The 13,633-nt window shown below is 44.6% G+C and overlaps 2 protein-coding genes across 3 annotated transcripts in view; both read right to left on the reverse strand.

Annotated features, from left to right (window-relative positions):
- Window positions 1-2,149: 2,149 nt before the first annotated feature.
- Window positions 2,150-4,513, reverse strand: LOC119495953 (trichohyalin-like). The gene is made up of 2 exons (XM_037782897.1): window positions 3,226-4,513; window positions 2,150-2,751 (listed from the first exon to the last, which is right to left on the reverse strand). Exon 1 carries the CDS (start codon window positions 4,478-4,480, stop codon window positions 3,335-3,337), a length of 1,146 nt encoding a protein of 381 aa, XP_037638825.1. The 5' UTR covers window positions 4,481-4,513; the 3' UTR covers window positions 2,150-2,751; window positions 3,226-3,334.
- LOC119495952 (trichohyalin-like) overlaps window positions 2,624-13,633 on the reverse strand; it is a 28,704-nt gene continuing 17,694 nt past the window's right edge. For both annotated transcript variants that reach the window (XM_037782896.1, XM_037782894.1), the window contains exon 3: window positions 2,624-3,225. The gene's annotated coding sequence lies outside the window, so the exon portion shown is untranslated. The remainder of the gene's footprint in view (window positions 3,226-13,633) is intronic.

A 13,633-nucleotide genomic window follows, 5' to 3' on the forward strand; every position in this document is an offset into this window, starting at 1 on the left:
TTCACAGCTCACGTCAGGTGAGAGGTCATGATTCACACTCACTCCTGGGCCGCATGTCGGGCCGCATGTCTTTGGACTGTGGGAGGAAACCGGAGTACCCGGAGAAAACCCATGCAGACACGGAGAGAACATGCAAACTACACACAGAAAGGCCCGCCTCCTGTGAGGTGACAGTGCTCACCACTCCACCACCGTGCCCATTCATTTATAAATATAAATGATGTTTATCACATTCATAATCTATATTTATAAATGAACCTGTTGTTAGTCGCCGTAGGGCAGCAGCAGCTCATTCACACATACCGATGGCACAGCCTTCGGAACAATTTCAGGCTCAGTGTCTTGCCCATGCAAAGACACTTCGACATGCAGACTGGAGGAGCCGGGGATCGAACCACCAATCTTCACGATTAGCAGACGATCCTCTCTACCTCCTGAGCCACAGCCACCTATACCTCTCAACCAGTATGAGCCTTCACAGCTCACGTCAGGTGAGAGGTCATGATTCACACTCACTCCTGGGCCGCATGTCGGGCCGCATGTCTTTGGACTGTGGGAGGAAACCGGAGTACCCGGAGAAAACCCATGCAGACACGGAGAGAACATGTAAACTACACACAGAAAGGCCCGCCTCCTGTGAGGTGACAGTGCTCACCACTCCACCACCGTGCCCATCCATCCATCCATCCATCTTCAACCGCTTATCCGGGATCGGGTCGCGGGGGCAACAGCTCCAGCAGGGGACCCCAAACTTCCCTTTCCCGGGCCACATTAACCAGCTCTGACTGGGGGATCCCGAGGCGTTCCCAGGCCAGAGTAGAGATATAATCTCTCCTCCTAGTCCTGGGTCTTCCCCGTGGTCTCCTCCCAGCTGGTCGTGCCTGGAACACCTCCCAAGGAAGGCGCCCAGGAGGCATCCGTGCTAGATGCCCGAACCACCTCAACTGGCTCCTTTCGACGCAAAGGAGCAAGGACTCTACTCCGAGTCCCTCACGGATGACTGAGCTTCTTACCCTATCTCTAAGGGAGACGCCAGCCACCCTCCTGAGGAAACCCATTTCGGCCGCTTGCACCCGCGACCTCGTTCTTTCGGTCATGACCCAACCCTCATGACCATAGGTGAGAGTAGGAACGAAGATTGAACGGTAGATCGAGAGCTTTGCCTTCTGGCTCAGCTCTCTTTTCGTCACAACGGTGCGGTAAAGCGAATGCAATACCGCCCCTGCTGCTCCGATTCTCCGACCAATCTCACGTTCCATCGTCCCCTCACTCGCGAACAAGACCCCGAGATACTTAAACTCCTTCACTTGGGGTAAGGACTCATTCCCTACCCGGAGTAGGCAATCCACCGGTTTCCTGCTGAGAACCATGGCCTCAGATTTAGAGGTGCTGATTCTCATCCCGACTGCGTCACACTCGGCTGCGAACCGATCCAGTGAGTGCTGGAGGTCGCAGACCGATGATGCCAACAGGACCACATCATCTGCAAAAAGCAGCGATGAGATCCTCAGCACACCGATCTGCAAACCCTCCTCCACCCGACTACGCCTCGATATCCTGTCCATGAATATCACGAACAGGATTGGTGACAAAGCGCAGCCCTGGCGGAGGCCAACCCCCACCGGAAACGAGTCCGACTTACTGCCGAGGATCCGAACACAGCTCTCGCTTTGGGCGTACAGGGATTGGATGGCCCTGAGAAGTGCCCCCCTCACCCCATACCACCGTGCCCATTCATTTATAAATATAAATTATGTTTATCACATTCATAATCTATATTTATAAATGAACCTGTTGTTAGTCGCCGTAGGGCAGCAGCAGCTCATTCACACATACCGATGGCACAGCCTTCAGAACAATTTCAGGTTCAGTATCTTGTCCATGCAAAGACACTTCGACATGCAGACTGGAGGAGCCGGGAATCGAACCACCAATCTTCACGATTAGCAGACGATCCTCTCTACCTCCTGAGCCACAGCCACCTATACCTCTCAACCAGTATGAGCCTTCACAGCTCACGTCAGGTGAGAGGTCATGATTCACACTCACTCCTGGGCCGCATGTCGGGCCGCATGTCGGGCCGCATGTCTTTGGACTGTGGGAGGAAACCGGAGTACCCGGAGAAAACCCATGCAGACACGGAGAGAACATGCAAACTACACACAGAAAGGCCCGCCTCCTGTGAGGTGACAGTGCTCACCACTCCACCACCGTGCCCATTCATTTATAAATATAAATTATGTTTATCACATTCATAATCTATATTTATAAATGAACCTGTTGTTAGTCGCCGTAGGGCAGCAGCAGCTCATTCACACATACCGATGGCACAGCCTTCGGAACAATTTCAGGTTCAGTATCTTGCCCAAGCAAAGACACTTCGACATGCAGACTGGAGGAGCCGGGGATCGAACCACCAATCTTCACGATTAGCAGACGATCCTCTCTACCTCCTGAGCCACAGCCACCTATACCTCTCAACCAGTATGAGCCTTCACAGCTCACGTCAGGTGAGAGGTCATGATTCACACTCACTCCTGGGCCGCATGTCGGGCCGCATGTCTTTGGACTGTGGGAGGAAACCGGAGTACCCGGAGAAAACCCATGCAGACACGGAGAGAACATGCAAACTACACACAGAAAGGCCCGCCTCCTGTGAGGTGACAGTGCTCACCACTCCACCACCGTGCCCATTCATTTATAAATATAAATTATGTTTATCACATTCATAATCTATATTTATAAATGAACCTGTTGTTAGTCGCCGTAGGGCAGCAGCAGCTCATTCACACATACCGATGGCACAGCCTTCGGAACAATTTCAGGCTCAGTGTCTTGCCCATGCAAAGACACTTCGACATGCAGACTGGAGGAGCCGGGGATCGAACCACCAATCTTCACGATTAGCAGACGATCCTCTCTACCTCCTGAGCCACAGCCACCTATACCTCTCAACCAGTATGAGCCTTCACAGCTCACGTCAGGTGAGAGGTCATGATTCACACTCACTCCTGGGCCGCATGTCGGGCCGCATGTCTTTGGACTGTGGGAGGAAACCGGAGTACCCGGAGAAAACCCATGCAGACACGGAGAGAACATGCAAACTACACACAGAAAGGCCCGCCTCCTGTGAGGTGACAGTGCTCACCACTCCACCACCGTGCCCATTCATTTATAAATATAAATTATGTTTATCACATTCATAATCTATATCTATAAATGAACCTGTTGTTAGGATTTAAAGTGGAGTTGTAGTTTGTAGGGATTCTAGTTTAGGCGGGAGGAGGTACAATGTGGTGGCAGAAGGGCAGTAGCTTGTTAAAGGCATAGTCCATCAGAAATAGGCGTTATAGGCACCTATACCCACAACGGCTATGGCAAGTGACACACCTACAACTTTAGCAGTGTTCCACCAGAAACTCTTGGTCCAAAACACAGAAGCTGGTTTCTCTGGGAGGCACTCATCACTCTGATCCTCAGATGTAGTCTCCCAGACACTGTCATAGCTCTGATCGTCCGATGTATTATCATAGAAGATGCCATCGCTCTGATCCCCATGTGTAGCGGCAAAGCAGGTGCCATCGCTCTGATCGTCCAATGTCGTCTCAAATAAAATCTCATCTCTCTGCTGCTCAACGCTAGCTAGTATCGCCTCTTCTTGCTTCACCTCTAGCTGGCCTGTAAGATCAGAGACCTTTTGCCTCTGATCAGTTGTTAGGATGTGATATTCATTTAACTGTTCCTGATTATAAGCGATTTGCCTGGTTAGGTTCGTTATGTGCTCCTCCATTTTGTGGATTTGTTCATTATCCACCTCCACTTGGATCCGAAGATCCCGTTCAGCTTTCTGCATGTTTCTCTTCTCCTCATTTAGTTTTGCTGCCAGAGACTCAAGTCGAGCAAGCTCATTGCTGGACGTCTTGTTCTGCTCAGTCAGAGAGACTACACTTTTCTGAAGCTCATGCTGTGAGCGTTTAAACTTCTGGATTTCCTCATCTTTAACACTGATGAGTTCCTGAAGTTCAAACATTGCTGCCTGACGTCCAACCTCTCCTTCTCTCAGGCGCTGGTTCTCGTCAGCTGTAATTTTCCCCTTTTCCTGAGCTTCTCGAAGTTCTTCCAGCAGAGTCTTTATCTCGGCCTGTTTTTGGAGTATATGAGATTCAAACTGGGCCAGTTCATCACGAATGATCTTATTCTGCTCTTTCAGATGGTCCCCTCTTTTTTCCCGATCCTGCACTTCTGCCGTTAGGTTTTTGATCATAACCCGCATCGCCTGGGTCCGCTGTTGAAGTTCGTCTATCTTCTCTAACAGCTCATTTCTGTCTTTCTGAGCTAAGTACTCAGCATGTGTCTTCCATTTAGGTTGGGCATGTAACCCTTTTGGATCCAGTTGAGGCACCTCTGACACATTGGGGCGACGTGATTCTTCCATCTCAGCCTTGTTGGATTTATCTCGAGACTCCACTGTTCTCCTCATAATTCCTCAAATCGCAGGTTCCTGAATTTGAAAGCAAGACTACAGAGCGGGGAAATAAAATACCGGCTCTTGATGTAAAACAAGTGATTGTTGGTGAGTGAATGTGTGTTAGTGCAGTGACTTACTCTCTCAGCTCGATTTTCAACTCGCTTTTGACAGTTAACAAACAGTCTCTGGTGATCTCTCGATAGCGTGTTGCAAATGCTGAGACTAATAGCTGAGAATCCTTTGGTTTGCTTGATTCAAGGTCTATCCTTGACAAGACTTCCTTTGATCTGATGTGAAGTCATAACATTCCTGTGGCTTTGACCGTGACGTCATGACATTCCTGCGGCTTTGTGACGTCATGTCATGACGTTCCTGCGCTTTTTCCACGCATGCGCATAGACTATCATGGCGCCGCATCATGACGTCATCACGTTTTTGTTTTCTGAAATGCTTTTCAAATTTCCTTGCAAATGAATCCAAGAACAGCAATATTGGGAGTTATCGAGGTTACATAAAAGGAGAATGGACGAGCAGATTATAGGAAGTGTATGATATTTAAAAAAAAAAAAAACATCTGATAAAAACATGAAGGCGACTGAAAGATTGATAAAACATTTGACAAGTTGCATTAATTTATTAGAATAATTTGTAGTGATACTGAAAAAGAATGCTAGTGTTACTTCTTAATGTCACTTAATGTGAATCCACCCACCTTTCACTATTTATTCACCTGTAATTTCCTTTTTATGATTTTTTAAAAAAAAAATTATTTAGTGTGATATATTCTTCAAGATCAAATTAAATCATATTAATATATTAATAATCATATACATGCCACCCTATGTGAAGATAGGACAGGCCTATTGCGCACGGTAACGTATTTCCAGCAGGGGAGTTTTGGGGGGGGCTATATCATAAACATACATGCTTAAAATATATAGGCTTATATACCACATATGAAAAACAACAGCTCAAATATGCTGCCAAGAACAGATAATGACTCTTTTTAAATGAATTCACCCTGACATGTTGGAGATCCGATGGTCACCATGTTTCCTGTGCGTAATAAGGCAAGATATCATGTGTCATCATAACGTGTGTGGGGTGGATTTGTGGAATGGGTTGGGTGATAGGTTGAAGCGGAGCACAAATATAAATCACTTTAAAAAGCTATACAAAAAAGATATTTCTGGGAGGTATATGGTTGAGGAAGAGTTGTGAGAAGGGTAGGTTTATATCTACTTTTTAACTCCGGATGGATATGTGGGTTGTAAATAAACTTGGGATGCTGTTCATATATTTAATTTGGAATGTAAATAAATCTGGGATAGTTTATATATTATATTATATTATATTATATTATATTATATTATATTATCATTCTATGATATATGATTTATTAGAGGAGAAGTGAGAAAGGGGTAGGGAAATATAAGTTTTACTTCTACCTATACTCCTTTTCGGACACTATTACTCTTGTTTTGTTTGTTATTATTTTGTATCTGTTTTTATTTATTTTATTTTCGAAATAAAGTCTTTCATTCATTCACTCATTCATTCATAATAATCCATACAATAACCATCCGCAGTTAAATACCACCGTAGAGCTTTAAATATAATGAAAGTAAAATTTAAATGTGCTGTAGTTTTTTGCCTGTTGTTTTTTTTCCTTAAATCATAATGAAAAGTTTACTTTAGTTAGATTTGACTGTTTTACCTGCAAACACAATTGCTCACGATTCGAGGAGGAAATAGTCGCCTCTTTAATATTCACGTTGCAACATTAATGTGATCCTTGAAATGATCTACAAAAAGATTATGATTTTAAAAATAACACTGTTTTGTTTCTGCTATAAAATTGAACCCAATCTGTAACATTTAAAGTGGAATCATGTGTGTCGAGTCACCAAGACACCAGATGAACCTCAGTGCAGCCAGCAGACTCCAGAAGGATAGGAGCTGCTTCTGAGGACAGACAGGATGGACCTGATGACCCATCATTATTAACATGTTAAATAAAACAAAACAAAGTAATACGCCTATACATTTTATGCCTGGTTGTCTATGCTTTTATTTACTTTTCAGTTTGGCATGTATCATATTTTCCCATCAGGTGAACCAATTAAAAAAATCGAAGGATTACATTTTTCTTTGAAGATTACATCCCAGTAATTTAAGAAATCCAGGATGGTCAAAAGAAAAACAAACTACTTAAATATCCTGAAATGAATGTCTGCCTTCACCTCAGCTAAAAGTTTAGAGGAGCTGCAACTGGTAGACAGTTGATCAGCAGTAAAGTGCTGTTTTTTAAGAATGCATTATAGTTCAATTAAAAAACAGCCTATGAGCGTAATTTAACAGGTTTTCTTTTGTATTAACAGTAAAGCACTGTTTTAAGCAATAACAGGTTAATACTGTTGAAATCCTGCTGTAAATTAACAGCACTTGTTTACAGTGTGTGTCCATGGATGAGCGTGCGTAATTGCGCAGAATGACGAAATGTTCTGTCGATTTCAAATGTATTTTTGGTATCGTCTGTGTTATTAAGCATTTCTCCCTTCACACACACACATACACAGGAGAGAGAGAGAAAGACAAAGGATGAGATTACACAGAATGTGAATGGACAATAAATGATGGTGTGAGAGAGAGAGAGAGAGAGAAAGAGAGAGAGAGAGAGCTGCTATTATACAAATAATCCATCCAAGAAACACCGAGGAGTCATATTTTTGGATCATGACAGTACAGTCTAGGGCTATATTTATTATTCATCATTCCACTATCTTTTTTTTTTCAAGGGGAAAGTTAAGTGTTTTTTTTTTTATTTCATGAAGACAGGTTTAATCTTAAAGATCAACTGTTTCTCATGTAACCAATGTGAGGCACCTGAAGTGCTGATTTCCCTCAATTGCCCCTTCAATCATTTTCTCTACTTACAGTTCAAGCATTACGCATTACATTCTAAGTGTCAGGACAAGAGGTGCAATCTGCCTTCATCTCACTTCTAAAACTTATGAAATGTATGTTGCCGGACGTGAGAGCAGGAACCCAAACTCCTCCTGAAGCCTTTCCATCATTTTGTATGTGTTCTGTATGATAGCCCCAGACGTGGGTATGATACTAATGCTGTGTGCAGCCTGGGGTAGTAGCTCCATCAAGCGGTCATAAGCCTCTACTGCATGCTGCTGCTGCTGATTTCTACAGTACAGTGCTGGAATTCCTTCTTTTTTCTCAGTATGAGATCATGTGTTCATATATTTATTCTAGGGCTGTCAATCGATTAAAATATTAATCGTGATTAATCGCACGGTTGTCCATAGTTAATCGCGATTAATCGTAAATGAATCACACATTTTGTATTAATTCAAAATGCACCTTAAAGGGAGATTTGTCAAGTATTTAAGACTCTTATCTACATGGAAGTGGACAAATATGGTTGATGTATGCAAATGTATGTATATATTTATTATTGGAAATCAATTAACACATAAAACAATGACAGATATTGTCCAGAAACCCTCACAGGTACTTCAAGATTCAAGAGTTTTATTTTCCATTTGCACCTATAAGTACATTGGAATTCTGAGCGGTTTACACCGAGTCAGCTTTAAGAAAAGAAAAAAGGTAGAAAAGGCACAAAGTAATTACAGTACAAAATAAGTAGCACATTCAACTCAACACAATAAATAAATAAATTATTAAAATATAAAACGCCCTCAGTGTAGTCAATAAATAAACTAAACTACTCTCTGCATAGGAATGATACCCCCAGAATACAAATATACAGTATATATGCTCCATGACCATGTTAAAAGAACTTGTAGCTCTCATAAAAATATTTTTTTAAATAAATAATTAATATATTTCAGACAATTACACAGTGGAAGGCAGCATGTTGCACAGCATTACAGTCCATTCAGTTCAGGTGTACTGTCTGTCAATAATGGTATGGAGGTGAGGTGAGGTGTGGGGTATTTGTACTGCATTTTGCATTAAAAAATATGCTCAAATCATAACATGGCAAACTCAAGTTCAACAGGTAACAACAGCTGTCAGTGTGTCAGTGTGCTGACTTGACTATGACTTGCCCCAAAACTGCATGTGATGATCATAAAGTGGGCATGTCTGTAAAGAGGAAACTACCCATGGAATCCATTTTCATTCACATATCTTGAGGTCATAGGTCAAGGGACCCCTTTTGAAAATGGCCGGGCCAGTTTTTAGCTAAGCTTCACTCTATATCAGTGGTTTCCAGCCTTTTTGGCTTGTGTACCTCACAATGTCTACATGTGACCCCTCACCACAGTTTACGGAAGTTCAGCCAAAGTGAATTTTCTGCTTCAGACTGTTTAATCTGAAGGAAGGAGCTAAAACTGCAGTAGCATCTTATTATAATGAAGATTTAAGGCCATAACGTGTAAGTGGGAGTCTATGACATGAAAACATATTTACCTTCAAAAGACTATTTTAACCCTTAGCATCAGCACAGTTATTCAATGTAAACCACCAAAATACTACAGACTGACTGACTGATAATAGACTTCAGGAGAGCAAGCCAGCTGTATTTTTAAAGACCCCACCCACCCTGGACATGGACTGTTTACTCCCCTTCCCTCCAGAAGGAGATACAGGACAATTAAAACACACACAAACAGACTACGGAATAGCTTTTACCCACAGGAAGTCAAGTGTGTAGAACCCCCAGCCACCCCACAAAGGCTGAGGACACTAGCTGCCGAACCATAATCATGTCACCTGCACTTTATGATCCATTTATTTATTTATATTTTGATTTGAATGTTTTTATGTTTGCTTTTACTGCCAAGAGCTGCTAAACTGTTTTTTCGTTATTTTTCCATGACAAAAACAATAAAGTCTCTATTTTACTGACACAAGCAGCACTTGAGGTCAGTGCTCTTGCTGATTTGACACCATACTGGAACGCTTGTTTGTTTGTAAACCACCAAAAAATGTTCACATCAGCTAAGTTTTCTGAACAACATGACATTGAAATATTGTAATATTGTATCTTTAAGGGGATGCCAGTCTTAAAGTTAAACTGTCCAAGTGTAACTTGTTTTTCTACGTTAGTCCAGAACCCCGGTCATGTCATCTTTGCTGAGGAGGTGATGGCAGATCCTGCTAAGGTGGAAGCATTAGGGGTTGAAACCGTGATCAGTGTTCATATGATTGGCTGTGTGAGTGTTGATCATGTGATTGCAGTTACATGAGTTAGATGTGTTTGGAACCCTTCCAGCATGCACTGGGGCAATAGATCCATGGATACAAGTCTCATTTTATGTGTTCCTGTATTTTTTACTTGTTCTACATTGTGCTCCACAATGTTTCCACATTTTCATCGCTGTTGAACAATTAGATGTTACCAGTGAATATGGTTAGACCAGTGATGCCAGTGCATGATTGGTGGAGGTTCCCTTTGAGTGTGCAGGAGACTAGGATAAACAGGAAGGCAGTCCAGGGACTCCAAAATATCAAAAAAGTAGCAACGAGGAAGAGAGTATATTAAAAAACCTTTATTGTAGTGGCTAAATCATTTAAAAAGCCAACATGTTTCGACCACATTAGGTCTTTCGCTTACAAAAAAAAAGGAGACTACTTTGACTATACTACAAAAAAAGTTATAAATGTGTAGTAAAAATATTAAAATGTGTATGTGTGTAGAAGCCCAGTGTCCAAGTGGGCTGTGCAATTTATCAGAATAAAAGGAAAAAAAACATTTTAATTCAGTTTTATGAATGCATTTTTATGCATATTGATCAACACATCATGGATTATCTGTGATGCTTTCTTTAGTGTAATGTACTTACACTCATTTCAAAAAATTAAATTGTGTGTGTGTGTGTATATATATATATGTATATACAGTTCATTTTACAGATTCAATTCCACTTCCAAATTATTTTTTTTTATTATTATTTATTTATTTATAAAATATTCACAAAAAAAGCTCATTCACACATACCGATGGCACAGCCTTCGGAGCAATTTCAGGTTCAGTATCTTGCCCATGCAAAGACACTTCGACATGCAGACTGGAGAAGCCGGGGATCGAAAGTCCAATCTTCAATATTAGCAGGCGATCCTCTCTGCCTCCTGAGACACAGCCACCTATACCTCTCAACCAGTATGAGCCTTCACAGCTCACGTCAGGTGAGAGGTCATGATTCACACTCACTCCTGGGCCGCATGTCGGGCCGCATGTCGGGCCGCATGTCTTTGGACTGTGGGAGGAAACCGGAGAACCCGGGGAAAACCCATGCAGACACGGAGAGAACATGCAAACTACACACAGAAAGGCCCGCCTCCTGTGAGGTGACAGTGCTCACCACTCCACCACCGTGCCCATTCATTTATAAATATAAATTATGTTTATCACATTCATAATCTATATTTATAAATGAACCTGTTGTTAGTCGCCGTAGGGCAGCAGCAGCTCATTCACACATACCGATGGCACAGCCTTCGGAACAATTTCAGGTTCAGTATCTTGCCCAAGCAAAGACACTTCGACATGCAGACTGGAGGAGCCGGGATCGAACCACCAATCTTCAATATTAGCAGACGATGCTCTCTGCCTCCTGAGCCACAGCCACCTACACCTCTCAACCAGTATGAGCCTTCAAAGCTCACGTCGGGTGAGAGGTCATGATTCACACTCACTCCTGGGCCGCATGTCGGGCCGCATGTCTTTGGACTGTGGGAGGAAACCGGAGTACCCGGAGAAAACCCATGCAGACACGGAGAGAACATGCAAACTCTACACAGAAAGGCACGCCTCCTGTGAGGTGACAGTGCTCACCACTCCACCACCGTGCCCATTCATTTATAAATATAAATTATGTTTATCACATTCATAATCTATATTTATAAATGAACCTGTTGTTAGTCGCCGTAGGGCAGCAGCAGCTCATTCACACATACCGATGGCACAGCCTTCGGAACAATTTCAGGTTCAGTATCTTGCCCATGCAAAGACACTTCGACATGCAGACTGGAGGAGCCGGGGATCGAACCACCAATCTTCAATATTAGCAGACGATGCTCTCTGCCTCCTGAGCCACAGCCACCTACACCTCTCAACCAGTATGAGCCTTCACAGCTCACGTCAGGTGAGAGGTCATGATTCACACTCACTCCTGGGCCGCATGTCGGGCCGCATGTCGGGCCGCATGTCTTTGGACTGTGGGAGGAAACCGGAGTACCCGGAGAAAACCCATGCAGACACGGAGAGAACATGCAAACTCTACACAGAAAGGCACGCCTCCTGTGAGGTGACAGTGCTCACCACTCCACCACCGTGCCCATTCATTTATAAATATAAATTATGTTTATCACATTCACAATCTATATTTATAAATGAACCTGTTGTTAGTCGCCGTAGGGCAGCAGCAGCTCATTCACACATACCGATGGCACAGCCTTCGGAACAATTTCAGGTTCAGTATCTTGCCCATGCAAAGACACTTCGACATGCAGACTGGAGGAGCCGGGGATCGAACCACCAATCTTCAATATTAGCAGACGATGCTCTCTGCCTCCTGAGCCACAGCCACCTACACCTCTCAACCAGTATGAGCCTTCACAGCTCACGTCAGGTGAGAGGTCATGATTCACACTCACTCCTGGGCCGCATGTCGGGCCGCATGTCGGGCCGCATGTCTTTGGACTGTGGGAGGAAACCGGAGTACCCGGAGAAAACCCATGCAGACACGGAGAGAACATGCAAACTACACACAGAAAGGCCCGCCTCCTGTGAGGTGACAGTGCTCACCACTCCACCACCGTGCCCATTCATTTATAAATATAAATGATGTTTATCACATTCATAATCTATATTTATAAATGAACCTGTTGTTAGTCGCCGTAGGGCAGCAGCAGCTCATTCACACATACCGATGGCACAGCCTTCGGAACAATTTCAGGCTCAGTGTCTTGCCCATGCAAAGACACTTCGACATGCAGACTGGAGGAGCCGGGGATCGAACCACCAATCTTCACGATTAGCAGACGATCCTCTCTACCTCCTGAGCCACAGCCACCTATACCTCTCAACCAGTATGAGCCTTCACAGCTCACGTCAGGTGAGAGGTCATGATTCACACTCACTCCTGGGCCGCATGTCGGGCCGCATGTCTTTGGACTGTGGGAGGAAACCGGAGTACCCGGAGAAAACCCATGCAGACACGGAGAGAACATGCAAACTACACACAGAAAGGCCCGCCTCCTGTGAGGTGACAGTGCTCACCACTCCACCACCGTGCCCATCCATCCATCCATCCATCTTCAACCGCTTATCCGGGATCGGGTCGCGGGGGCAACAGCTCCAGCAGGGGACCCCAAACTTCCCTTTCCCGGGCCACATTAACCAGCTCTGACTGGGGGATCCCGAGGCGTTCCCAGGCCAGAGTAGAGATATAATCTCTCCACCTAGTCCTGGGTCTTCCCCGTGGTCTCCTCCCAGCTGGTCGTGCCTGGAACACCTCCCAAGGAAGGCGCCCAGGAGGCATCCGTGCTAGATGCCCGAACCACCTCAACTGGCTCCTTTCGACGCAAAGGAGCAAGGACTCTACTCCGAGTCCCTCACGGATGACTGAGCTTCTTACCCTATCTCTAAGGGAGACGCCAGCCACCCTCCTGAGGAAACCCATTTCGGCCGCTTGCACCCGCGACCTCGTTCTTTCGGTCATGACCCAACCCTCATGACCATAGGTGAGAGTAGGAACGAAGATTGAACGGTAGATCGAGAGCTTTGCCTTCTGGCTCAGCTCTCTTTTCGTCACAACGGTGCGGTAAAGCGAATGCAATACCGCCCCTGCTGCTCCGATTCTCCGACCAATCTCACGTTCCATCGTCCCCTCACTCGCGAACAAGACCCCGAGGTACTTAAACTCCTTCACTTGGGGTAAGGACTCATTCCCTACCCGGAGTAGGCAATCCACCGGTTTCCTGCTGAGAACCATGGCCTCAGATTTAGAGGTGCTGATTCTCATCCCGACTGCGTCACACTCGGCTGCGAACCGATCCAGTGAGTGCTGGAGGTCGCAGACCGATGATGCCAACAGGACCACATCATCTGCAAAAAGCAGCGATGAGATCCTCAGCACACCGATCTGCAAACCCTCCTCCACCCGACTACGCCTCGAT

Source organism: Sebastes umbrosus, chromosome 10 (assembly GCF_015220745.1).
Source record: "Sebastes umbrosus isolate fSebUmb1 chromosome 10, fSebUmb1.pri, whole genome shotgun sequence".
Lineage (NCBI taxonomy): Eukaryota > Metazoa > Chordata > Actinopteri > Perciformes > Sebastidae > Sebastes > Sebastes umbrosus.